The 25,068-nt window shown below is 65.7% G+C and overlaps 1 protein-coding gene across 1 annotated transcript in view; it reads right to left on the bottom strand.

The window, feature by feature from the left end:
- The window catches only part of CHD3 (chromodomain helicase DNA binding protein 3), a 39,233-nt gene extending 18,564 nt beyond the window's left edge, over positions 1-20,669 (bottom strand). The window contains 18 exon segments of the mRNA XM_069882472.1: positions 708-881; positions 1,044-1,165; positions 1,274-1,411; positions 2,828-3,028; positions 8,368-8,559; positions 9,017-9,116; positions 10,177-10,308; positions 11,313-11,527; positions 13,268-13,465; positions 14,154-14,384; positions 15,635-15,813; positions 17,287-17,349; positions 17,457-17,592; positions 17,701-17,831; positions 18,551-18,789; positions 19,693-19,817; positions 19,956-20,147; positions 20,505-20,669. Coding sequence (XP_069738573.1) covers positions 708-881; positions 1,044-1,165; positions 1,274-1,411; positions 2,828-3,028; positions 8,368-8,559; positions 9,017-9,116; positions 10,177-10,308; positions 11,313-11,527; positions 13,268-13,465; positions 14,154-14,384; positions 15,635-15,813; positions 17,287-17,349; positions 17,457-17,592; positions 17,701-17,831; positions 18,551-18,789; positions 19,693-19,817; positions 19,956-20,147; positions 20,505-20,654 — 2,918 coding nt within the window. The 5' untranslated portion in view covers positions 20,655-20,669.
- Positions 20,670-25,068: the final 4,399 nt, after the last annotated feature.

The raw sequence follows: 25,068 nt of genomic DNA, 5'->3' as shown, positions 1-25,068 counted from the left end.
ACCAGAAAAGACCCGGGAGGTCTCCCCTCAGCCCCCTCTTCTCCAGGCCCAACACCCCCAGCTCCTCCTCGTAATCCTTGTTCTCCAGCCCCTTCCCCAGCTCCGTTCTCCTCTCTGCACTCGCTCCAGAGCCTCAAGGTCCTTCTTGGAGCGAGGAACCCAGAACTGAGCCCAGGATTCGAGGTTTGGTCTCACCAGAGGGAGAAGAACCTCCCTGGCCCTGCTGGCCGCTCATTTCTGCTCCAAGCCAAGACGCCCTCGGCCCCCTGGGCCCCCTGGGTCCTGTTCAACCAACCCCCCCAGGTCCTTCTCCTCCAGCACCTTTCCAGCCGCTTCCCTGGGCTGGAGCTGCTCAGGGTTGTGCCCCAAGGGCAGGACCCGGCGTTTGGCCTTGTTAAACCTCATCCCGTTGGTCTCAGCCCGTGGATCCAAGCAGTTCAGATCCCTCTGGAGAACCTCAAACCCCTCCAGCAGATCCATGGATCCAACCAGCTGAGATCCCTCTGGAGAACCTCAAACCCCTCCAGCAGATCCATGGATCCAAGTGGTTGAGATCCCCCTGGAGAACCTCAAACCCCTCCAGCAGATCCATGGATCCAACCAGCTGAGATCCCTCTGGAGAACCTCAAACCCCTCCAGCAGATCCATGGATCCAAGCCGTTCCGATCCCTCTGGAGAACCCCAAACCCCTCCAGACCCCCCCGTACTTCTGCATGGGGCTGAGCTCCACGCGGACGATCAGCTCGGTCTTGGCCGGCATGTTCTTGAAGACGTCGGCCTTGAGGCGCCGCAGCATGTGGGGCCCCAGCAGGTCGTGGAGCTTCTTGATCTGATCCTCCTTGGAGATGTCGGCAAACTCCTCCAGGAAACCCTCCAGGTTGCTGGACATGGCGGGGGGGACGATGTGACATCGGGGCGGGGGGGATTGAGGGACGCAGGGACACGTGGGGGTGACATGGGAGAGGACGGAGGAGACCCCAGGAGAGGGGACACGGGGACAAGGATGGATGGAAGGGGACAGGAGGGGACAGGAGGTGCCCTACTTGAAGCGCTCGGGCGTGAGGAAGTTGAGCAGGTGGAAAAGCTCCTCCAGGTTGTTCTGAAGCGGCGTCCCCGTCAGCAGCAGCTTGTGCTCGATCTTGTACCCGTTCAGCACCCGGAAAAACTGGGGGTTGGGGGGGGGGACACGTCACCCACCGACCCCGGGAGAGACCCCCAGGGCCACCAGGGCACCCCCAGGCCCCCCTGACCAGTAGCCCCCAGCCTGCGGCACCTTGGACTGGTTGTTCTTGAGCCGGTGGGCCTCGTCCACCACGAGGCAGGCCCAGCGGATGGAGCCGAGCGCGGCCTGGTCGATGGTGATGAGCTCGTAGGACGTCAGCAGCACGTGGAACTTCACCTGCGCCTCCCGCTGCCGCGGCCGTCAGCACCGCGGGGACCCCAAAAACCCACCCCAGCACCCCCATGCCCCCCCCCCGGACCCCAACCGCCAGGAGGCTCCGACCCCTGCACCCCCAAACCCACCCCCCAGGACCCCAACAGCCACGAGACTCCGACCCCTGCACCCCCAAACCCCACCAACCCGACCCCCCAGGACCCCCAAACCCACCATTTGGACTCCTGCCCCTCCAAACCCCCCAAGGACCCCAAAATCTGGGTCACCCCTATCCCCCAGGACCCCAACAGCCAGGAGACCCCGACCCCTGCACCCCCAAACCCACCAACCCGACCCTGGCACCCCTAAACCCACCATCCTGACTCCTGCACCCCCAAACCCACCACCCCAACTCCCCAGGACCCTAACAGCCAGGAGACCCTGATCCCTGCACCCCTAAACCCACCCCCCTGACCCCCCAGGACCCCAAAGTCTGAGTCTCCCCAATTCCCCAGCACCCCAAACCCACCATTCTGACCCCCCAGGACCCCTAAACCCATCCCCTGACCCCCCAGGACCCCCAAACCCACACCACTGACCCCCCCGGACCCCAAAGTCTGAGTCCCCCCAATTCCCCAGCACCCCAAACCCACCCCCCTGACCCCAAAGTCTGAGTCCCCCCAATTCCCCAGCACCCCAAACCCACCCCCCCCGACCCCCCCGGACCCCAAAGTCTGAGTCTCCCCAATTCCCCAGCACCCCAAACCCACCATTCTGACCCCCCAGGACCCCTAAACCCATCCCCTGACCCCCCAGGACCCCCAAACTCACCACCCCAACTCCCCACAACCCCAAAGTCTGAGTCCCCCCAATTCCCCAGCACCCCAAACCCACCACCCTGGCCCCCCACGACCCCAAAGTCTGAGTCACCCCGATTCCCCAGCACCCCAAACCCACCCCCCCCTGACCCCCCCGGACCCCAAAGTCTGAGTCTCCCCAATTCCCCAGCACCCCAAACCCACCATTCTGACCCCCCAGGACCCCTAAACCCACCCCCTGACCCCCCAGCACCCCCAAACTCACCACCCCAACTCCCCAGGACCCCAAAGTCTGAGTCCCCCCAATTCCCCAGCACCCCAAACCCACCACCCTGGCCCCCCACGACCCCAAAGTCTGAGTCACCCCGATTCCCCAGGACCCCCAAACCCACCCCCCTGGCCCCCCACGACCCCAAAGTCTGAGTCCCCCCAATTCCCCAGCACCCCAAACCCACCATTCTGACCCCCCAGGACCCCTAAACCCATCCCCTGACCCCCCAGGACCCCCAAACTCACCACCCCAACTCCCCAGGACCCCGAAGTCTGAGTCCCCCCGATTCCCCAGCACCCCAAAGCGCACCCCGGCCTCCAGGAGCCCCCCCCGAACCCCGAGAGGCCCCCCCGCAGGCCTCACCTTCATCTTGAAGGCCTTCTTGCCGCCCTTCATGGCGTTGTCGTCGAAGGAGAACTCGTTCTCGCGGATGATGGCCCGGCTGTCCTTGTCCCCCGTGTAGGTGACGACGTAGAAGGCCGGGGCCCACATCTGGAACTCGCGCTCCCAGTTGATGATGGTGGAGAGCGGGGCGCTGACGAGGAACGGGCCCTTGGTGTGGCCCTGGGGGACAGCGCGTCACTCGGGGACACGGGGGGGCCCTTGGGGACACGGGGACAGGGCCCTTGGGGACACGGGGACACAGGGACAGGGCCCTTGGTGTGGCCCTGGGGGACAGCGCGTCACTCGGGGACACGGGGAGGGCCCTTGGGGACACGGGGACACAGGGGCAGGGCCCTTGGGGACATGGGGACACAGGGACGGGGCCCTTGGTGTGGCCCTGGGGGACAGCGCGTCACTTGGGGACACAGGAACAGTGTGACACGGGGGAGGGGGCAGCGAGGGGTGGGATGGGGCCTTGGGAACACAGGGACATGGGGACAGGGCCCTTGGGGATGGGGCCGTGGGGACAGAACGGGACATGGGGACAGTCTGAGACAGGCTGGGGACACCAGGGCCAGGTGGGTGACACCGGGGGCCCAGCGGGTGCCACCAGGGCCACACTGGTGACACTGGGAGCCCAGTAGGTGACACCAGAGGCCATGGGGGAGGCACCAGGGCCACACTGGTGACACTGGGAGCCCAGTAGGTGACACCAGGGCCACACTGGTGCCACTGGGAGCCCAGTAGGTGACACCAGAGGCCATGGGGGAGGCACCAGGGCCACACTGGTGACACTGGGGGCCCAGTAGGTGACACCAGGGCCACACTGGTGCCACTGGGAGTCCAGTAGGTGCCACCAGGGCCACACTTGTGACACTGGGAGCCCAGTAGGTGACACCAGAGGGCAAGGGGGAGGCACCAGGGCCACACTGGTGACACTGGGAGCCCAGTAGGTGACACCAGAGGCCATGGAGGGGGCACCAGGGACCAAGGGGGAGGCACTAGGGCCACACTGGTGACACTGGGAGGTTTGTAGGTGCCACTGGGAGCCCAGTAGGTGACACCAGGGCCACACTGGTGCCACTGGGAGCCCAGTAGGTGACACCAGAGGCCATAGGGGAGGCACCAGGGCCACACTGGTGACACTGGGAGCCCAGTAGGTGACACCAGAGGCCATGGGGGAGGCACCAGGGCTACACTGGTGACACTGGGAGCCCAGTAGGTGACACCAGGGACCAAGGGGGAGGCGCTAGGGCCACACTGGTGACACTGGGAGGTTTGTAGGTGCCACTGGGAGCCCAGTAGGTGACACCAGGGCCACACTGGTGCCACTGGGAGCCCAGTAGGTGACACCAGGGCCACACTGGTGCCACTGGGAGCCCAGTAGGTGACACGAGAGGCCATGGGGGAGGCACCAGGGCCACACTGGTGACACTGGGAGCCCAGTAGGTGACACCAGAGGCCATGGAGGGGGCACCAGGGACCAAGGGGGAGGCACTAGGGCCACACTGGTGACACTGATTGGTTTGTAGGTGCCACTGGGAGCCCAGTAGGTGCCACCAGGGCCACACTGGTGACACTGGGAGCCCAGTAGGTGACACCAGGGCCACACTGGTGACACTGGGAGCCCAGTAGGTGACACCAGGGCCACACTGGTGATACTGGGAGCCCAGTAGGTGACACCAGAGGCCATGGAGGGGGCACCAGGGACCAAGGGGGAGGCACTAGGGCCACACTGGTGACACTGGGAGGTTTGTAGGTGCCACTGGGAGCCCAGTAGGTGACACCAGGGCCACACTTGTGACACTGGGAGCCCAGTAGGTGACACCAGAGGGCAAGGGGGAGGCACCAGGGCTACACTGGTGACACTGGGAGCCCAGTAGGTGACACCAGGGCCACACTGGTGACACTGGGAGCCCAGTAGGTGACACCAGAGGCCATGGGGGAGGCACCAGGGCCACACTGGTGACACTGGGAGCCCAGTAGGTGACACCAGAGGCCACGGAGGGGGCACCAGGGACCAAGGCGGAGGCACTAGGGCCACACTGGTGACACTGGGAGGTTTGTAGGTGCCACTGGGAGCCCAGTAGGTGACACCAGGGCCACACTGGTGCCACTGGGAGCCCAGTAGGTGACACCAGGGCCACACTGGTGCCACTGGGAGCCCAGTAGGTGACACCAGGGCCACACTGGTGCCACTGGGAGCCCAGTAGGTGACACCAGGGCCACACTGGTGCCACTGGGAGCCCAGTAGGTGACACCAGGGCCACACTGGTGCCACTGGGAGCCCAGTAGGTGACACCAGAGGGCAAGGGGGAGGCACCAGGGCCACACTGGTGACACTGGGAGCCCAGTAGGTGACACCAGGGCCACACTGGTGACACTGGGGGCCCAGTAGGTGACACCAGAGGGCAAGGGGGAGGCACCAGGGCCACACTGGTGACACTGGGAGCCCAGTAGGTGACACCAGGGCCACACTGGTGACACTGGGAGCCCAGTAGGTGACACCAGGGCCACACTGGTGACCACTGGGAGACCAGTAGGTGACACCAGGGGCCAAGGGGGAGGCACCAGGGCCACACTGGTGACACTGGGAGCCCAGTAGGTGACACCAGGGCCACACTGGTGACCACTGGGAGCCCAGTAGGTGACACCAGAGGGCAAGGGGGAGGCACTAGGGCCACACTGGTGACACTGGGAGCCCAGTAGGTGACACCAGGGGCCAAGGGGGAGGCACTAGGGCCACACTGGTGACACTGGGAGCCCAGTAGGTGACACCAGGGCCACACTGGTGACACTGGGAGCCCAGTAGGTGACACCAGAGGGTAAGGGGGAGGCACCAGGGCCACACTGGTGACACTGGGAGCCCAGTAGGTGACACCAGAGGCCATGGAGGGGGCACCAGGGACCAAGGGGGAGGCACTAGGGCCACACTGGTGACACTGGGAGGTTTGTAGGTGCCACTGGGAGCCCAGTAGGTGACACCAGGGCCACACTGGTGCCACTGGGAGCCCAGTAGGTGACACCAGGGCCACACTGGTGACACTGGGGGCCCAGTAGGTGACACCAGAGGCCAAGGGGGAGGCACCAGGGCCACACTGGTGACACTGGGAGCCCAGTAGGTGACACCAGAGGCCATGGAGGGGGCACCAGGGACCAAGGGGGAGGCACTAGGGCCACACTGGTGACACTGGGAGGTTTGTAGGTGCCACTGGGAGCCCAGTAGGTGACACCAGGGCTGCACTGGTGCCACTGGGGGCCCAGTAGGTGACACCAGAGGCCAAGGGGGAGGCACCAGGGCCACACTGGTGACACTGGGAGCCCAGTAGGTGACACCAGAGGCCATGGGGGAGGCACCAGGGCTACACTGGTGACACTGGGAGCCCAGTAGGTGACACCAGGGCCACACTGGTGACACTGGGAGCCCAGTAGGTGACACCAGGGCCACACTAGTGACACTGGGAGCCCAGTAGGTGACACCAGAGGGCAAGGGGGAGGCACCAGGGCTACACTGGTGACACTGGGAGCCCAGTAGGTGACACCAGAGGCCATGGAGGGGGCACCAGGGACCAAGGGGGAGGCACTAGGGCCACACTGGTGACACTGGGAGGTTTGTAGGTGCCACTGGGAGCCCAGTAGGTGACACCAGGGCCACACTGGTGCCACTGGGAGCCCAGTAGGTGACACCAGGGCCACACTGGTGACACTGGGAGCCCAGTAGGTGACACCAGAGGCCAAGGGGGAGGCACCAGGGCCACACTGGTGACACTGGGAGTCCAGTAGGTGACACCAGGGCCACACTGGTGACACTGGGAGCCCAGTAAGTGACACCAGAGGGCAAGGGAAGGCACTAGGGCTACACTGGTGCCACTGGGAGCCCAGTAGGTGACACCAGAGGCCATGGAGGGGGCACCAGGGACCAAGGGGGAGGCACTAGGGCCACACTGGTGACACTGGGAGCCCAGTAGGTGACACCAGGGCCACACTGGTGACCACTGGGAGCCCAGTAGGTGACACCAGAGGCCATGTGGGTGGCACCAGGGCCACACTGGTGACACTGGGAGCCCAGTAGGTGACACCAGAGGCCATGGAGGGGGCACCAGGGACCAAGGGGGAGGCACTAGGGCCACACTGGTGACACTGGGAGGTTTGTAGGTGCCACTGGAAGCCCAGTAGGTGACACCAGGGCCACACTGGTGCCACTGGGAGCCCAGTAGGTGACACCAGGGCCACACTGGTGCCACTGGGAGCCCAGTAGGTGACACCAGGGCCACACTGGTGACACTGGGGGCCCAGTAGGTGACACCAGGGCCACACTGGTGACACCGGGAGCCCAGTAGGTGACACCAGGGCCACACTGGTGACACTGGGAGCCCAGTAGGTGACACCAGAGGCCATGGAGGGGGCACCAGGGACCAAGGGGGAGGCACTAGGGCCACACTGGTGACACTGGGAGGTTTGTAGGTGCCACTGGGAGCCCAGTAGGTGACACCAGGGCCACGCTGGTGCCACTGGGGGCCCAGTAGGTGACACCAGGGCCACACTGGTGCCACTGGGAGCCCAGTAGGTGACACCAGGAGCCCAGTAGGTGACACCAGGGGCCAAGGGGGAGGCACTAGGGCTACACTGGTGACACTGGGAGCCCAGTAGGTGACACCAGGGCCACACTAGTGACACTGGGGGCCCAGTAGGTGACACCAGGGCCACACTGTTGACACTGGGAGCCCAGTAGGTGACACCAGGGCCACACTGGTGACACTGGGGGCCCAGTAGGTGACACCAGAGGCCATGGGGGAGGCACCAGGGCCACACTGGTGACACTGGGAGCCCAGTAGGTGACACCAGAGGCCATGGAGGGGGCACCAGGGACCAAGGGGGAGGCACTAGGGCCACACTGGTGACACTGGGAGGTTTGTAGGTGCCACTGGGAGCCCAGTAGGTGACACCAGGGCCACGCTGGTGCCACTGGGAGCCCAGTAGGTGACACCAGGGCCACACTGGTGACACTGGGAGCCCAGTAGGTGACACCAGGGCCACACTGGTGACACTGGGAGCCCAGTAGGTGACACCAGAGGCCATGGGGGAGGCACCAGGGCTACACTGGTGACACTGGGAGCCCAGTAGGTGACACCAGGGCCACACTGGTGCCACTGGGAGCCCAGTAGGTGACACCAGGGCCACACTGGTGACACTGGGAGCCCAGTAGGTGACACCAGGGGCCAAGGGGGAGGCACTAGGGCCACACTGGTGACACTGGGAGCCCAGTAGGTGACACCAGGGCCACACTGGTGACACTGGGAGCCCAGTAGGTGACACCAGGGCCACACTGGTGACACTGGGAGCCCAGTAGGTGACACCAGAGGTCATGGAGGGGGCACCAGGGACCAAGGGGGAGGCACCAGGGCCACACTCGTGATACTGGGAGCCCAGCGGGTGCCACTGGGGGCCCAGTAGGTGCCACTGGGGGCCCAGCAGGTGCCACTGGGGGCCCAGCAGGTGGCATCGGGCGCGTCCCTCACCTCCTTGTAGAGCGAGTAGAGGAAGACGATGGTCTGGATGGTCTTGCCCAGCCCCATCTCGTCGGCCAGGATGGTGTCGGTGCTCTGGGCCCACGAGAAGCGCAGCCAGTTCAGCCCCTCCAGCTGGTACAGGTGCAACGTGCCGCCCGTCGCCGTGATGAACCGCGGCTGCGTCTCGTACTTCACCGTCGGCTGCGGGGACGGAGCCGCGGGACCCCGTGAGGGGACAACCGGGGCCCCCCGAGGACCCCCCCGCGGGAACAAAGCGCTCGGACGGCTCGGGGAACCCCGCTCCCGGGGAGATTTGGGGTTTCGGGTGGGGGGGAGATGAACCCCCCGGGCCCTGGAGGTGCTGGGGGACCCGGCTCCTCGGGTAGGATGCGGGTTTTGGGGGGATTGAGGATTCTGGGGGTCTCCGGGGGGACTGGGGGGCTCGGGAGTTCAGGGGAATCGGGGGGTCCAGGGTGGAAATTAGGAGTTTGGGGGGGTCCTAGGCTTCTGGGGGACACAGGAGTTTGGGGGTAACAGGGAATCTGGGTGGGGACCCAGGTTTGGGGGGACCCTGGTGCTTGGGGGGGGCAACCCAGGAGTTTGGGGGGGTCTGAAGCTTCTGGGGACGAGGATTCTGGGGTGACCCAGGGGGACTCACGTCGTTCGTGGGGGAGTCGGGGGGTTCGTCCCCCGGCATCTCCTTCTTCTTCTTCTTGTAGCGCCGGGGCTGGGCCGGGTCCTCCCCCATGAACATCTCCCTGGGGACAGGGGGACACGGGGACACCAAAGGGGAGGAGGATACAAGGGGACACAGGAACGTGGAGGGGACAGGGGACACGTGCAGACATGAGGACACGGGGACACGTCACCCCTATGTCCCCCTGTCCCTCCCCAGTGCTTCCAGCAGGCACGTCCCCATGTGCCCCCCATGTCTTCATGTCCCCCTCGTGTCCCCAGTCCCTCCCTGTTGCTTCCAGCAGGCATGTCACCCCCATGTCTCCGTGTCCCCTGTCACCCCCCGTGTCCCCCTGTCCCCCCTGTCCCTCACTGGTGCTTCCAGCAGGCACGTCCCCCTGTCCCCCCCATGTCCCCCTGTCCCCCCCATGTCCCCCTGTCCCTCACTAGTGCTTCCAGCAGGCACGTCCCCATGTCCCCCTGTCCCTGCCATGTCCCCCTGTCCCCCCGTGTCCCCATGTCCCCTACCGGTGCTTCCAGTAGGCATGTCCCCATGTCCCCCTGTCCCTGCCGTGTCCCCCTGTCCCCCCGTGTCCCCATGTCCCCTACCGGTGCTTCCAGTAGGCACGTCCCCATGTCCCCCCGTCCCCCCATGTCCCCGTGTCCCTCACTGGTGCTTCCAGCAGGCATGTCCCCCTGTCCCTGCCATGTCCCCCTGTCCCCCCTGTGTCCCCATGTCCCTCACTGGTGCTTCCAGCAGGCACATCCCCATGTCACCCTGTCCCCCCCTGTCCCCCCTGTGTCCCCGTGTCCCTCACTGGTGCTTCCAGCAGGCACATCCCCATGTCCCCCTGTCCCCCCATGTCCCCCCTGTGTCCCCATGTCCCTCACTGGTGCTTCCAGTAGGCACATCCCCATGTCCCCCTGTCCCTCCATGTGTCCCCTGTGTCCCCACGACCCCCTGTGTCCCCGTGTCCCTCACTGGTGCTTCCAGCAGGCACATCCCCATGTCCCCCTGTCCCCCCATGTCCCCGTGTCCCTCACTGGTGCTTCCAGCAGGCACGTCCCCATGTCCCCCTGTCCCTGCCATGTCCCCTGTCCCCGCCGTGTCCCCCTGTCCCCCCGTGTCCCCGTGTCCCCTACCGGTGCTTCCAGTAGGCCATCTTGTGCAGGTCGTAGTCGGGGATGGGCATGTCGTCCTCCTCCCAGGTGGCCTGGTCGTAGGGCAGGTCGCGCCACTTGACCAGGTAGTGGTACTGCCCCTTGCGGTCCACGCTGCGGGGACAGCGGGGACACGAGGGACCGTGGGCACCACGGGGACACCGGCAGCACGGGGGGACACGGGGACAGCGGGCGCCGTGGGGGGACAGCAGGAGCGGCCAGGTGCCACCAGGGGTCACCTGCTGCCACCGGCGCCATCGGGGAGAGGCTGGGGACAGCCCAGCACAGGGGTCACCTGGGGACACGGGGTCACCTGGGGACAGGGACACAGCTGGACACGGGGTCACCTGGGGACACGGGGTCACCTAGGGACAGGGACACAGCTGGACACGGGGTCACCTGGGGACACGGGGTCACCTAGGGACAGGGACACAGCTGGACACGGGGACACGGGGTCACCCGGGGACACAGGGTCACCTAGGGACAGGGGGTCACCTAGGGACAGGGACACAGCTGGACACGGGGACACGAGGTCACCTAGGGACAGGGACACAGCTGGACACGGGGACACGAGGTCACCTAGGGACAGGGACACAGCTGGACATGGGGACACGGGGTCACCTGGGGACATGGGGTCACCTGGGGACAGGGACACAGCTGGACACGGGGACACGGGGTCACCTGGGGACATGGGGTCACCTGGGGACAGGGACACAGCTGGACACGGGGACACGGGGTCACCTGGGGACAGGGACACAGCTGGACATGGGGACACGGGGTCACCTGGGGACACAGGGTCACCTGGGGCCAGGGACACGCGAAGGGGACAGGGTCACTTGGGGACAGGGACACGAGGACACAGGGTCACCTGGGGACATGGAGGGGACAGGAGGTCACCTGGGGCCAGGGACACACAGCGAGGACGCAGGTGGCCTGAGAGGCCCTGGGAGCGTCCGAGCTGTCCCCAAGGATCCCCCGTCCCCTCTCGAGTCGGGGGGGGCTGCGGGGTCCCCCGGAGCCGTGTGGAGCCCCGGGAGGCCCCAGGGGTGCCCGGTGTCCCCACGGGTGTCCTGGGGGTGTCCCCAGGGGTGTCCCCAAGCCCCGCGGTGCCCCCCGACCTGTGGTTGATGATGCGATGAACCGTCATCCACTCGGGTTTGATGCCGTAGCGGTAGAACCGCTCCTCCATCCCCCCGAAAAGGGGGTCCCCCCCGGCCCCCCGCTTCTCGCTCTTGGGGTCGTCGTCCCCCGAGCCGTAGTCGAGGGGGGGCGGCTCGTCCATGTCGTTCTTGCGCTGGTAGTTGCGGTACATCACCAGGTGGAAGATCTCCAGCTGCAGGGGGGGACGCGGGGGGAACCCCGAATTAGCAGGGAGGGGAAGAAGCACCCCCAGGGGCTCCTAGAAGGAGCCGGGGAGGAGAGGGGGGGGCTGCTCCTCTCCCCCGCCCCAGGGATGGGGGGTTCGGGGGCCCCCCCGCCAAGGCAGGGGCTCCAAGCTGGGGATACTGGGTGTCCCCAGGCCTAGAGACACCCCCTCACCCCCAAACTGGGGATACTGGGTGTCCCCAGGCCTAGAGACACCCCCTCACCCCCTAACTGGGGATACTGGGTGTCCCCAGGCCTAGAGAACCCCCCTAGGCCCCCTAACTGGGGATACTGGGGAGTCCCCACGCCTAGAGACACCCCCTCACCCCCTAACTGGGGATACTGGGGAGTCCCCACGCCTAGAGACCCTCCCATGTCCCCCTAACTGGAGATACTGGGTGTCCCCAAGCCTAGAGACACCCCCTCACCCCCTAACTGGGGATACTGGGTGTCCCCAAGCCTAGAGACACCCCCTCACTCCCTAACTGGGGATACTGGGTGTCCCCAGGCCTAGAGACACCCCCTCACCCCCTAACTGGGGATACTGGGTGTCCCCAAGCCTAGAGACACCCCCTCACTCCCTAACTGGGGATACTGGGTGTCCCCAGGCCTAGAGACACCCCCTCACCCCCTAACTGGGGATACTGGGGAGTCCCCAGGCCTAGAGACCCTCCCACGTCCCCCTAACTGGGGATACTGGGGAGTCCCCACGCCTTGAGACCCTCCCACGTCCCCCTAACTGGGGATACTGGGTGTCCCCAGGCCTAGAGACACCCCCTCACCCCCTAACTGGGGATACTGGGTGTCCCCAGGCCTAGAGACACCCCCTCACCCCCCAACTGGGGATACTGGGTGTCCCCATGCCTAGAGACCCTCCCACGTCCCCCTAACTGGGCATACTGGGTGTCCCCAGGCCTAGAGACCCTCCCATGTCCCCCTAACTGGGGATACTGGGTGTCCCCAAGCCTAGAGAACCCCCCTAGGCCCCCTAACTGGGGATACTGGGTGTCCCCAGGCCTAGAGACACCCCCTCACCCCCTAACTGGGGATACTGGGTGTCCCCAGGCCTAGAGACACCCCCTCACCCCCTAACTGGGGATACTGGGTGTCCCCAGACCTAGAGACACCCCCTCACCCCCTAACTGGGGATACTGGGTGTCCCCAGGCCTAGAGACCCTCCCACGTCCCCCTAACTGGGGATACTGGGGAGTCCCCATGCCTAGAGACCCTCCCATGTCCCCCTAACTGGGGATACTGGGTGTCCCCACACCTAGAGACACCCCCTCACCCCCTAACTGGGGATACTGGGAGTCCCCAGGCCTAGAGACACCCCCTCATCCCCTAACTGAGGATACTGGGGAGTCCCCAGGCCCCCCCCAAAGTTAGGGATATCAGGATCCCCCAGTATTGCTCCCCCCCCAACCAAGACAGCCCGGTTTTGGGGTCCCCCCTCCACTTTCAGGGCCCTCCAAGGGGTTTGACAGGGGCCCCCGGTTTCAGGCCCTCCCCAAAGGGGGTGGATGGGCCCCCCCCAGTTTTAGGCCCCCCCCATTTTTAGGGGCCCCCTAGCCTGAGGGCCCCCAGGAGGAGGCGGATCTTCCCCTCCAAGTTTCAGGCTCCTCAATTTCAGCCCCCCCCGAGCTTGAGGGCCCCCGGTTTGAGGTGGGTGCCCCCCCCTGCCCCCCCAGTTTGGCCCCCCCCGGGGTACCTGCAGCTCCTTGATCCAGGAGCAGTGCCAGTAGGAGAGCCCGACCCACTTGACGAAGAACTCCCTCTCGGAGCGGCCCTGCAGCGCGTGGGGGGGCCCCTCGGCTTGGGGGGCGCCGGGGGGCGCGGCCACGGGGGGGGGCGGCTCCCCCCACCGCCAGTACAGGATCTTCTGCACCCGCCCCTTCAGCACCGGGCACTGCGGGGGGGGGGGGGGGGGACACAGGGGTTGGGGACAGCGGGGACACGGCCCCCCCGGCCCCCCAGCACCTCCGACCAGGGTTGGGGTGTCCCCCCCAGGTCCCCGGGTCCCCTCACCATGCAGCGGGGACAGAGCCACTCGCCCTTGGGGACCCCGGGCAGGGTTGGGGTGTCCCCCCCGGGTCCCCGGGTCCCCTCTCCGTGCAGCGGGGACAGAGCCACTCGCCCTTGGGGACCTCGGGCAGGGTTGAGGTGTCCCCCAGGTGTCCCCTAGGTCCCCCCCAGGTCCCCGTGTCCCCTCACCGTGCAGTGGGGACAGAGCCACTCGCCGTTGGGGACCCCGGGCAGGGTTGGGGTGTCCCCCCCGGGTCCCCGGGTCCCCTCTCCGTGCAGCGGGGACAGAGCCACTCGCCCCTGGGGACCCCGGGAAGGGTTGGGGTGTCCCCCAGGTGTCCCCCAGGTGTCCCCCAGGTGTCCCCCGGGTCCCCATGTCCCCTCACCGTGCAGCGGGGACAGAGCCACTCGCTGCTGGGGACCCCGGGAAGGGTTGGGGTGTCCCCCAGGTGTCCCCCAGGTGTCCCCCGGGTCCCCGTGTCCCCTCACCGTGCAGCGGGGACAGAGCCACTCGCCCTTGGGGACCCCGGGCAGGGTTGGGGTGTCCCCCCCGGGTCCCCGTGTCCCCTCACCGTGCAGCGGGGACAGAGCCACTCGCCGTTGGGGACCTCGGGCAGGGGCGGGTTGAGGCAGTGGATGTGGTAGGAGGAGACGCAGGCGTCGCAGCAGAGCAGCTCCCCCCCGTCCTTGCACACCCGGCAATACTCCATGTGGTCGTCCTCCTCCTCCTTCTCGCCCTCTTCCTCCTCCTCCTCCTCCTCCTCTTCCTCCTCCTTCGCCTCCCACTGCACCCCCTCCTTCTCCTGAGCGACGGCGCAGAGTCAGGCACCCCCCAATCTCCTCGGGGAGACCCCGAAACGGCACCCGGGGACCCCAAAACAGCACCCAGGGGCCCCAAACATCCCAAGGACCCCCCAAAACAGCACCCAGGGACCCCAAACCTCCTGGGGAGACACCAAAACAGCACCCAGGGACCCCAAAACAGCACCCAGGGACCCCAAACCTCCTGAGGAGAACCCAAAACAGCACCCAGGGACCCCAAACCCCCTGAGGAGAACCCAAAACAGCACCCAGGGACCCCAAATCCCTCAGGGAGACCCCAAAACAGCACCCAGGGACCCCAAAACAGCACCCAGGGACCCCAAACCTCCTGGGGAGACACCAAAACAGCACCCAGGGACCCCAAAACAGCACCCAGGGACCCCAAACCTCCTGGGGAGACCCCAAAACACCACCCGGGGACCCTAAACCCTCTAGGGAGATCTCAACACAGCACCCAGGGACCCCAAACCCCCTGAGGAGAACCCAAAACAGCACCCGGGGACCCCCACCCCTCCTGGGGATGCCCTGAGAGACCCCCAGAGACCCTCAAATCCCCTCGAGGAACCCCCAACCTCTCCAGAGACACCTATCGGAACCCCAAAATACCCCAGGAACCTCCAAACCCCCCAGGGATGCCTGTAGGAACCCCCAGGTCCCACCAGGGACACCTGTTGGAACCCCCACATGGCCCAGGACCCCCCAAACCCCCCAGGGACGCCTGTAGGACCCCCCAGATCCCTCCAGGGAGGCCCGTAGGAACCCCCACATGGCCCAGGACCCCCCAAACCCCCCAGGGACGCCTGTAGGAACCCCCAGATCCCTCCAGGGAGGCCCGTAGGAACCCCCACATGGCCCAGGACCCCCCAAACCCCCCAGGGACGCCTGTAGGAACCCCCAGATCCCTCCAGGGAGGCCCGTAGGAACCCCCAGATGGCCCAGGAACCCTCAAATCCCCCCGGGGACACCTGTAGGACCCCCAAATCCCTCCAGGGATGCCCGTAGGTCCCCCTAGATGGCCCAGGACCCCCCAAATCCCCCTGGGGACGCCTGTAGGACCCCCAAATCCCCCCTAGGGATGCCTGTAGGACCCCCCAAATCCCCCCAGGGACGCCCGTAGGACCCCCCAGATGGCCCAGGACCCCCCAAATCCCCCCGGGGACGCCTATAGGACCCCCCAGATGGCCCAGGACCCCCCAAATCCCCGCCAGCCCCCCCCCGGGGTGCCGCTCACGCAGTGGGGGCAGCTCCAGCGGCCCTCGGGCGCGCGGTCGAGCTCGGGGTCGAGGCAGACGAGGTGGTAGGCGCGGGGGCACGTGTCGCACAGGATGATCTCCCCGCCCTGCTGGCACACCTCGCAGTAGTCCTGGTGGTCGGTCTCGTAGCCGTCGCCCTCCTCCTCCGGGCCGGGCCCTGCGGGGACACGCCACGCACCCCACGCTGCCACCCGCGCGCACGGGGACACCGCGGGACACCGGGGGACACCGGGGGAATGGGGACGAGGGGGGGAGTACTGGGAATGGGGACAGGGGGACATAGGAGAGCTGGGAATGGGGACATGGGGACATAGGAGAGCTGGGAATGGGGCACGGGGACACAGGAGAGCTGGGAATGGGGACATGGGGACATAGGAGAGCTGGGAATGGGGACATGGGGACACAGGAGAGCTGGGAATGGGGACATGGGGACACAGGAGAGCTGGGAATGGGGCATGGGGACACAGGAGAGCTGGGAATGGGGCACGGGGACACAGGAGAACTGGGAATGGGGCATGGGGACGTAGGAGAGCTGGGAATGGGGACACGGGGACACAGGAGAGCTGGGAATGGGGACACGGGGACACAGGAGAGCTGGGAATGGGGCATGGGGACATAGGAGAGCTGGGAATGGGGCATGGGGACATAGGAGAGCTGGGAATGGGGACATGGGGACACAGGAGAGCTGGGAATGGGGACACGGGGATATAGGAGAGCTGGGAATGGGGACACGGGGACATAGGAGAGCTGGGAATGGGGACATGGGGACACAGGAGAGCTGGGAATGGGGACACGGGGACATAGGAGAGCTGGGAATGGGGACAGGGGGACATGGGAGAACTGGGAATGGGGACATGGGGACATGGGAGAACTGGGAATGGGGACATGGGGACATGGGAGAACTGGGAATGGGGACATGGGGACATGGGAGAGCTGGGAATGGGGACATGGGGACACAGGAGAGCTGGGAATGGGGACATGGGGACACAGGAGAGCTGGGAATGGGGACAGGGGTATGGGGATGTGGGGACATACGAGACCTGGGAATGGGACACGGGGATACTGGGAATGAGGACAGGGGTATAGGGACATGGGGACACATGAGAACTGGGAATGGGACACACGAGAACTGGGAATGGGTGACGGAGTATGGGGACATGGGGACATAGGAGAATTGGGAATGGGGCACGGGGACATAAGATAACTGGGAATAGGGACATGGGGACATAGGAGAGCTGGGAATAGGGACATGGGGACACAGGAGAGCTGGGAATGGGGACATGGGGACGCAGGAGAGCTGGGAATGGGGACGTGGGAGAACTGAGGATGAGGATGGGAGAACTGGGAATGGGGACACGGGGGGAACTGGGGATGGGGGACAGAGATACAGGAGAACTGTGAACGGGGACAGGGGTATGGGGACACGGGGACATAGGAGAACTGGGGATGGGGACCCCGAATTCCCCGGAAAGGCAGCAGGAACAGGGCTGGGGTGGCGGGGACGAAGCGAGGGCCCGGAGCCCCCAGATGCCACCACGACACAGGGGAGGGAGCGGGGCCCCCGCCGAGGGGGCCCCCACGGGCTCGGGGCCCCCGGGTGACAAGGTGGGGACAGCGAGGGGGGTCTCACCGTGTGGGGGCGCGGGGCCCGTCCCCACGGGGCCACGTTCCCGGCTGAGGCCGGCGCAGGGGGCTGCAAGGAGAGAGGGGGGCACGGGACGGGGGCGTCACCAGCGTCCCGGGGCCTGGGGAGGGCGAGGCGGTGGCACCCGGGGGCCGGTGACACTCGGGGACACTCACCCTTCTTCTTCTTGCGGCCCGGACGGCCTCGCTTGAGCTTCTTGAGGCGCGGGGTGGAGTCGGGGCGAGGGGGGGCACCCAGCACCCCGGGGCTCTCGGCGTCCGACTCCTCCTCCACCTCGCCGGCGTCCTCGCTCTGGTGGGGACAGCGGGTGACACCGGGTGGCATCGGGGACACCGGGTGACACCCCGACAGCGGGAGGTGCCTGGAACCAAGGGGACACGGGGACAGGAGGGGACCCACCGAGCTGCTCTTCTTCCTCTTCCCGCCCAGGACTCCCAGTTTGATCTTCAGCGGCGCCATCTTCCTCCCCTTCATCTTCCTCTTCAGCTCCGGCACCCGCGGGCTCTTGCTCCGCTTCTTGTGCCCGGGGCCTGCGGGGGGGACCCCGGAATTCAGGGGGGGGCTCCCACTGCACCTGCGGGACCCCAGGGACACCCCCCAGAATCCCCCTAGGGACCCCAACGCCCCCCACAGGGCCCCCCAAACCACCTGCAGGATCCCTCCAGGGAACCCAAATAACTCCTAAAGCTCCCACAGGGATCCCCAACCCCCCCAGGGTCCCCCTAGGGACCCCCAGCCCACCCCAGGGCCCCCCAAACCGCTCACAGGATCCTCCCAGGGCCTCCCCAAACTCCTCAGACTGCCTGCAGGATCCTCTCAGAGACTCCCAACCCCCCCAAGGACCCCTAAACCCCTCCAGGGATCCCCTAAAACTGTCTACAAGATCCTCCCAGTGCCCCCCAAGCCCCCCCCAACTGCCTGCACAATCCTCCGACCCCCCAGGGAACCCTAAAGCCCCACCAGGGCCCCCCAGACTCCCTCAGGAAAGCCTGAGGGCCCCCCAACTCCCCACAGGATGCTCCCAGACCCCCCGGCCCCCAGGGAACACCCCAACCCACCCCAGGACCCCCAAACTCCCTCAGAAAACCCTGAGGGCCCCCCAGGACCCGCTTCAACTGCCCTCAGGACCCACCCAGGGCCCCCCAACCCGTAGGGAACACCCCTACCCACCCCAGGACCCCCCCCGGAACTCCTTAGGGCCCCCCAAACTCCCTCCGAGGACCCCCAAAGCCCCCCCCCGAGCCCCCACCTTTGCCCTCCTTGGTCTTGGCCTTGCGCAGGGGTGGGGGCGGCGCCTCGGGGGCCACGGAGGCCACGGCCGCGGACACCTGCTCGGCCACGGCGGCGGCGGCGGCAGCGGCGGCGGCGGCTACGGCGGCCGCGGAGCCTTTGAAGGGGTTGTTGGCACTGAACTCCCGCCACTTGGCCCCCAGGATGGTCATCATCTTCGACATGGGGATTTTGGGGTTCTTCTTGGCGATCAGGGGCCTGGCGGGGGAGACGGGGGGGGCAGGATGGGACCCCGAGGTGCTCCTGTGGCCCCTCCAGCACCCCGAGGTGCCCCCGTGGTCACCCCGAGGACCCCAAGGTGCACCCCAGTACCCACACGGGCCTCCTAAGACCCCATTGTGCCCCCCCAATCCTTCTAAAGTGCCCCCCACAGCACCCAGAGGGCCCTCCAGAGCCCACAGGTGTCCCCCAGCACCCACAGGTGCCCTAAAAGGACCCCCACCAGCACCCTGAGGCACCCCCCAGGACCCACAGGTGCCCCCCAGGACCCCAAGGTGACCCCCTCACCCCCCTGAGGTGCCCCCAGCACCCAGACGGACCCCCCAGGACCCTGTTGTGCCCCCCCAATCCTTCTAAAGTGCCCCCAGCAGCACCCAGAGGGCCCTTCAGAGCCCTCAGGCGCCCTCCAGGACCCCAAAGTGCCCCCTCATCCCCCTGAGGAGCCCTCCCAGCACCCACAGGGACCCACCAGCACCCTAAGGTGTCTCCCAGCACCCCAAGGTGTCTCCCAGCACTCCAAGATACCCTAAAAGGACCCCCACCAGCACTCTGAGGCACCCCCCAGGACCCACAGGTGCCCCCCAGGACCCCAAGACGCCCCCCTCATCCCCCTGAGGTGCCCTCCCAGCACCCACAGGGACCCACCAGCACCCTAAAGTGCCCCCCAGCACCTCAAGATGCCCTAAAAGGACCCCCCTCACCCCCCTGAGGTGCCCCCAGCACCCAGACGGACCCCCAAGGACCCTGTTGTGCCCCTCCAATCCCTCTAAAGTGCCCCCCGCAGCCCCCAGAGGGACCCACCAGCACCCTTAGGTGTCACCCAGCACCCCAAGATGCCCTAAAAGGACCCCCCAGGGCCCCGTTGTGTCCCCCCAGCCCCACCTCATGAACTGGCTGAAGGCCTTGTAGTTGGTGAGGGTGTGATAATCCTCCTCGGTGAAGACGTGGTCCACGTCCTCCAGCCCCCAGGCCCCCAGGAGCTGCGCCGAGGATTTCTGCTCCACCGCCTGCGCCGGGGAGGGGGACACGGCCGAGACCGGGATGGGGAACGGTGGAGGAAGAGAAACGCAGCGGGATGGGGAAGGAGAGGAGGAGTCAGGTCACCTGTGGGGACCCCCGGGGCCACCCGCGGACACCGGCCGTACCTTGACCTTCTGCCCCCCCTCCTCGTCCGTCTTTTTCCGCCTCTTTGTTTTCTTCTCCTTCTTCTCCCGGTGCTTCCGCCGCCGCTTCCTGGCGCCGCCGCCCCCGGAGTCGCTGCCGCCGCTCTCCGACTTCTCCCGGTATTCCTCCCGCTGGTATTCCTCGCGCTCCGACTCCAGCTCATCCTCGCTCACCTGCGACACGCGCCCGGGGCTCAGCCACCCCGAGACCCCCACCCACCACCCCAGAAACACCCTCTTGTCTTCCCCAGGACCCCCATTTGCCACCCCGGGACCCCAATCTGCTGCCCCGGGACCCCAATCCGCCGCCCCGAGCTCAAACAGTCACCCCAAGGCCTCCATCAGCCGCTCTGAGACTCCGTCCGTCGCCCCCAGACTTGATCCGTCATCCCTAAATCCCACTATTCACCCCTGACCTCGTCCACCCACCCTGGGACCCCAACCTGCTGCCCCAGGACCCCCCTCGCTTTCCCCCAAGACCCTGCCCCCCATCCCCAGACCCCCCAGCCCAGGGACCCCGAGGGAACTCACAAGTTTTTTCCGTTTCCGTGGCTTTCCGGGTTTGTTTTCCTTCTGCTTCCGGGGCCCCCGTTTCTTCTTCTTCACCCCCAGAGCCCCCTCGAGGCCCCGCAGGAGCTCGGCGTCGCCGTCTGCGGGGATGAGACAGGGACGTGGCAGCATCGGAGCGCGGACGGGGACACCAGGAGGGGTGGCAGCGGCTGTGCCAGAGCCAGAGGGACGGAGGCAACAGGGAACAACACTCGGCGTCCCCAGGATGGTGTCTGACCCCCGGCACAGCGTTCCCAGCCCTCGGTGTCCCCAGGATGGTGTCCAACCCTGGCAGAGCATTCCAAGCCCTCAGTGTCCCTAGGACACACCATTCCGAGCCCTCGGTGTCCCCAGGACAGTGTCCAACCCCGGCACAGCATTCCGAGCCCTCGATGTCCCCAGGACACACCATTCCGAGCCCTCGGTGTCCCCAGGACACACCATTCTGAGCCCTCAGTGTCCCCAGGACACACCATTCCCAGCCCTCGGTGTCCCCAGGACGGTGTCCAACTCCATCACACCATTCCCAGCCCTCAGTGTCCCCAGGACACACCATTCCGAGCCCTCAGTGTCCCCTGGACACACCATTCCGAGCCCTCGGTGTCCCCAGGACGGTGTCCAACTCCAGCACAGCATTCCCAGCCCTCGGTGTCCCCAGGACACACCATTCCGAGCCCTCGGTGTCCCCAGGACGGTGTCCAACTCCATCCCACCATTCCCAGCCCTCGGTGTCCCCAGGACACACCATTCCGAGCCCTCAGTGTCCCCTGGACACACCATTCCGAGCCCTCGGTGTCCCCAGGACGGTGTCCAACTCCAGCACAGCATTCTGAGCCCTCGGTGTCCCCAGGACACGCCATTCCGAGCCCTCGGTGTCCCCAGGATGGTGTCCAACTCCAGCACAGCATTCCCAGCCCTCGGTGTCCCCAGGACACGCCATTCCGAGCCCTCGGTGTCCCCAGGATGGTGTCCAACTCCATCACACCATTCCCAGCCCTCGGTGTCCCCAGGACACACCATTCCAAGCCCTCCGTGTCCCCAGGACGGTGTCCAACTCCATCACACCATTCCCAGCCCTCAGTGTCCCCAGGACACACCATTCCGAGCCCTCGGTGTCCCCAGGACAGAGTCTGACCCCATCACACCATTCCCAACCCCTCGGTGTCCCCAGGACGGTGTCCAACTCCAGCACACCATTCCGAGCCCTCGGTGTCCCCAGGACACACCATTCCCAGCCCTTGGTGTCCCTAGGACACACCATTCCGAGCCCTCGGTGTCCCCAGGACGGTGTCCAACCCTGGCACAGCATTCCGAGCCCTCGGTGTCCCCAGGACACACCATTCCGAGCCCTCGGTGTCCCCAGGACTCACCATTCCCAGCCCTCGGTGTCCCCAGGACGGTGTCCAACTCCATCACACCATTCCCAGCCCTCGGTGTCCCCAGGACACACCATTCCGAGCCCTCGGTGTCCCCAGGACACACCATTCCCAGCCCTCGGTGTCCCCAGGACTCACCATTCCGAGCCCTCGGTGTCCCCAGGACGGAGTCTGACCCCATCACACCATTCCCAACCCCTCGGTGACCCCGAGCGCTCGGCGCGGCCGCTGGGCTCCAGCTGACGCTCGTGTCCCCTGGCAGCGGGCTCCCCATCTGCTCCCGCAGGGAATCCCGGTGTCCCCGGGCCCGTGTCCAACCCCCATCGCAGCCTTCCCGGGATCCCTCCTTGACCCCGGCGGAGGGTTCCCCATCTGCTCCCGCAGGGAATCCCGGTGTCCCCGGGCCGGTGCCCAGCCGCTGGCAGAGGCTTCGCGAGGCCTTGGCCGCGAGCCACCGGCGTTCCCGTGCCGGAGAATCCCCGCGGGCGGCTGCCGGGGCCGTGACACCTTGGCGGGTGTCAGGGCCGGGCTTGGCCTGGGTGGTTTTGGCAGGCGCTGCCGCGGCCCATCTGCCGGGCGCTGGCACGGGCGCCGCCAGGCCGCGTCGCCGCCGTTCCCATAAATCACCCGCTGGCAGCTCCCGCACGGAGCTCCGCGCCACCCAGGGATCCCCCGGCCTTCCTGCTGGAGGCCCGGACGCCGGGACCACCGGGATCACGCGACCCTGGGAGCGAGGCCGGAAAATGGGAACGAGGACGCAGACCCCCCGACAAATCCCTTTTTTCCGCTTTTTGTGGCCTCGGCCAAGCCCACCTGGTCGGGTCTGATCCTGCTCTCCCGCTTCCTGCTCCGACTTTCCCCCTTTCCTGGCGTTTTCCCACTCCCCCCCATCCTGCCTTTTCGGGGTCCCCACGTTCCAGCCCCAAATTCCAAAACAACCGAGCCGGGACGGGAAAGCATCGCCGAGAATTTTCCACACACGTGACGTTCCCGCTCCCCGCACGGAGAAGGATCCGATCGGGGAGGGGGGAGGCGCTGCCAGACACAAACCGGCCCCCCACCCCGAGCAGCCGCTCCCGGGGAGGAAAAGGGGGAAAAAAAGAGGGAAGAATGGATGAAAATTGAAAAGAAAGGGTGAAAAAGTGGGAAAAATGGGGGAAGTAATAAAAAAAAAAAAAAAGCGGAGTGATTCTGGAAAAAAGGGGAGGGAAGGGAAGAGTTTGAACAAAGGAAAGGGTGAAACAGCCTCAAAAATGAGGGAAGAGGGAAGAGAAAGGGGGAAGGAGGGGGGAAAAGGGGGAAAGAGGGAACAGAAAGGGGGAAGGAGGGAAGAGAAAGGGGGAAGGAGGGAAGAGAAAGGGGGAGAGGAGGGGGGAAAAGGGGGAGAGGAGGGGGGGAAAGGGGGAGAGGAGGGGGGGGAAAGGGGGAGAGGAGGGGGGGAAAGGGGAGAGGAGGGGGGGAAAGGGGGAGAGGAGGGGGGGAAAAGGGGGAGAGGAGGGGGGGAAAGGGGGAGAGGAAGGGGGAAAAGGGGGAGAGGAGGGGGGGAAAGGGGGAGAGGAGGGGGGGAAAGGGGGAGAGGAGGGGGGGAAAGGGGGGAGAGGAGGGGGGGAAAGGGGGAGAGGAGGGGGGGAAAGGGGGAGAGGAGGGGGGGAAAGGGGGAGAGGAGGGGGGGAAAGGGGGAGAGGAGGGGGGGAAAGGGGGAGAGGAGGGGGGGAAAGGGGGAGAGGAGGGGGGAAAGGGGGAGAGGAGGGGGGAAAGGGGGAGAGGAGGGGGGAAAAGGGGGAGAGGAGGGGGGAAACGGGGGAGAGGAGGGGGGAAAAGGGGGAGAGGAGGGGGGAAAGGGGGAGAGGAGGGGGGAAAAGGGGGAGAGGAGGGGGGAAACGGGGGAGAGGAGGGGGGAAAAGGGGGAGAGGAGGGGGGGAAAGGGGGAGAGGAGGGGGGAAAAGGGGGAGAGGAGGGGGGAAAAGGGGGAGAGGAGGGGGGAAAAGAGGGAGAGGAGGGGGGAAAGGGGGAGAGGAGGGGGGAAAGGGGGAGAGGAGGGGGGAAGGGGAGAGGAGGGGGGAAAGGGGGAGAGGAGGGGGGAAAAGGGGGAGAGGAGGGGGGAAAAGGGGGAGAGGAGGGGGGAAAGCGGGAGAGGAGGGGGGAAAGGAGGGGGAAAAGGGGAGGAAAAGGAAGGGGAAGTGGGGAAGAGCAATGCGTGGTTCTCCACCAGTGGAAAACCTGCTGGTTTGGGGCATTTTGAGGGGTTTTAGCAGGTTTTCCAGCTGGAAGGCGGGTGACACAGTGGGAAAAGGCAACTTTTTGCCTGATTTTAGCGTTTTTGAAAGGAAAATGAAGCAGTGGGTTGCTCCTTCGCCCAGTGATGCCGTTATTTTCTGCTGGAATGGGCTGGAAACAGAAAAGAAAAACAAAAAGACCCAGAACCAACAAGTTTTGAGGACAGCGGTTGGCCACCCCCTGGGAAAATGAGGAAAAAGTGTTATTTCACCTCAAATTTGGGAGCCCCGGGTGCCCGGCTCGCGGCTGGGAAGGGGACAGACAGATGGACAGACGAGACCGGGCTCCTGCTCTAGGGAGAAAGGTTAAAGATGGGACTGAGGGCTGCTCTGGGGAGAGAAGGGTTAACAAAAATCACTATTTTTGCTGCTGGGGGGAGGAATAGTTCCAAAAAAAAGGGAATTAGGGCCGTGCTGGGGAGGAAAAAAGTTGGAAAGAAGCGATTTTAGGGCTGATCTGGGGGAAGGTGCAGGGCCCCGGCTGGATCAGGGCTGCTGAGAGAGAAAATAATGAAGGAATTGCCCAAAAAGCCAAGAAAAAGGCAAAGGAAACGGGCCGGGAAGCAGCGGCGGCTCGGGAAGGCCCCGCTGGAACGTGATTTGCACATTTCGGAGTAGTTTTGAGAGAAAAGGGAGGTGAAATCCAAATTTATCTGTTTCTGAGGGGTTTTTTTCTGCAAAAGAGGGAGCTCCAGAATCCAAATTTTCCCATTTCTGGGCATTCTGCGAACTGAAATAATCCACGCTTTCCCATTTCTGAGCATTCTGGGGAGCCTCGAAATCTGAATTTTCCCATTTCTGAGCATTTTCAGGGAAAGAGGGGAGTCTAAAATCCGAATTCACCCATTTCTAAGCTTTTCTAGAAGAAACGGCACCCCAAAATCCACATCTTCC

Source organism: Phaenicophaeus curvirostris, unplaced genomic scaffold (genome assembly GCF_032191515.1).
Source record: "Phaenicophaeus curvirostris isolate KB17595 unplaced genomic scaffold, BPBGC_Pcur_1.0 scaffold_153, whole genome shotgun sequence".
NCBI lineage: Eukaryota > Metazoa > Chordata > Aves > Cuculiformes > Cuculidae > Phaenicophaeus > Phaenicophaeus curvirostris.
Note: the sequence above shows the minus strand (reverse complement) of the source record. Positions and strands in the feature narration are given on the sequence as shown.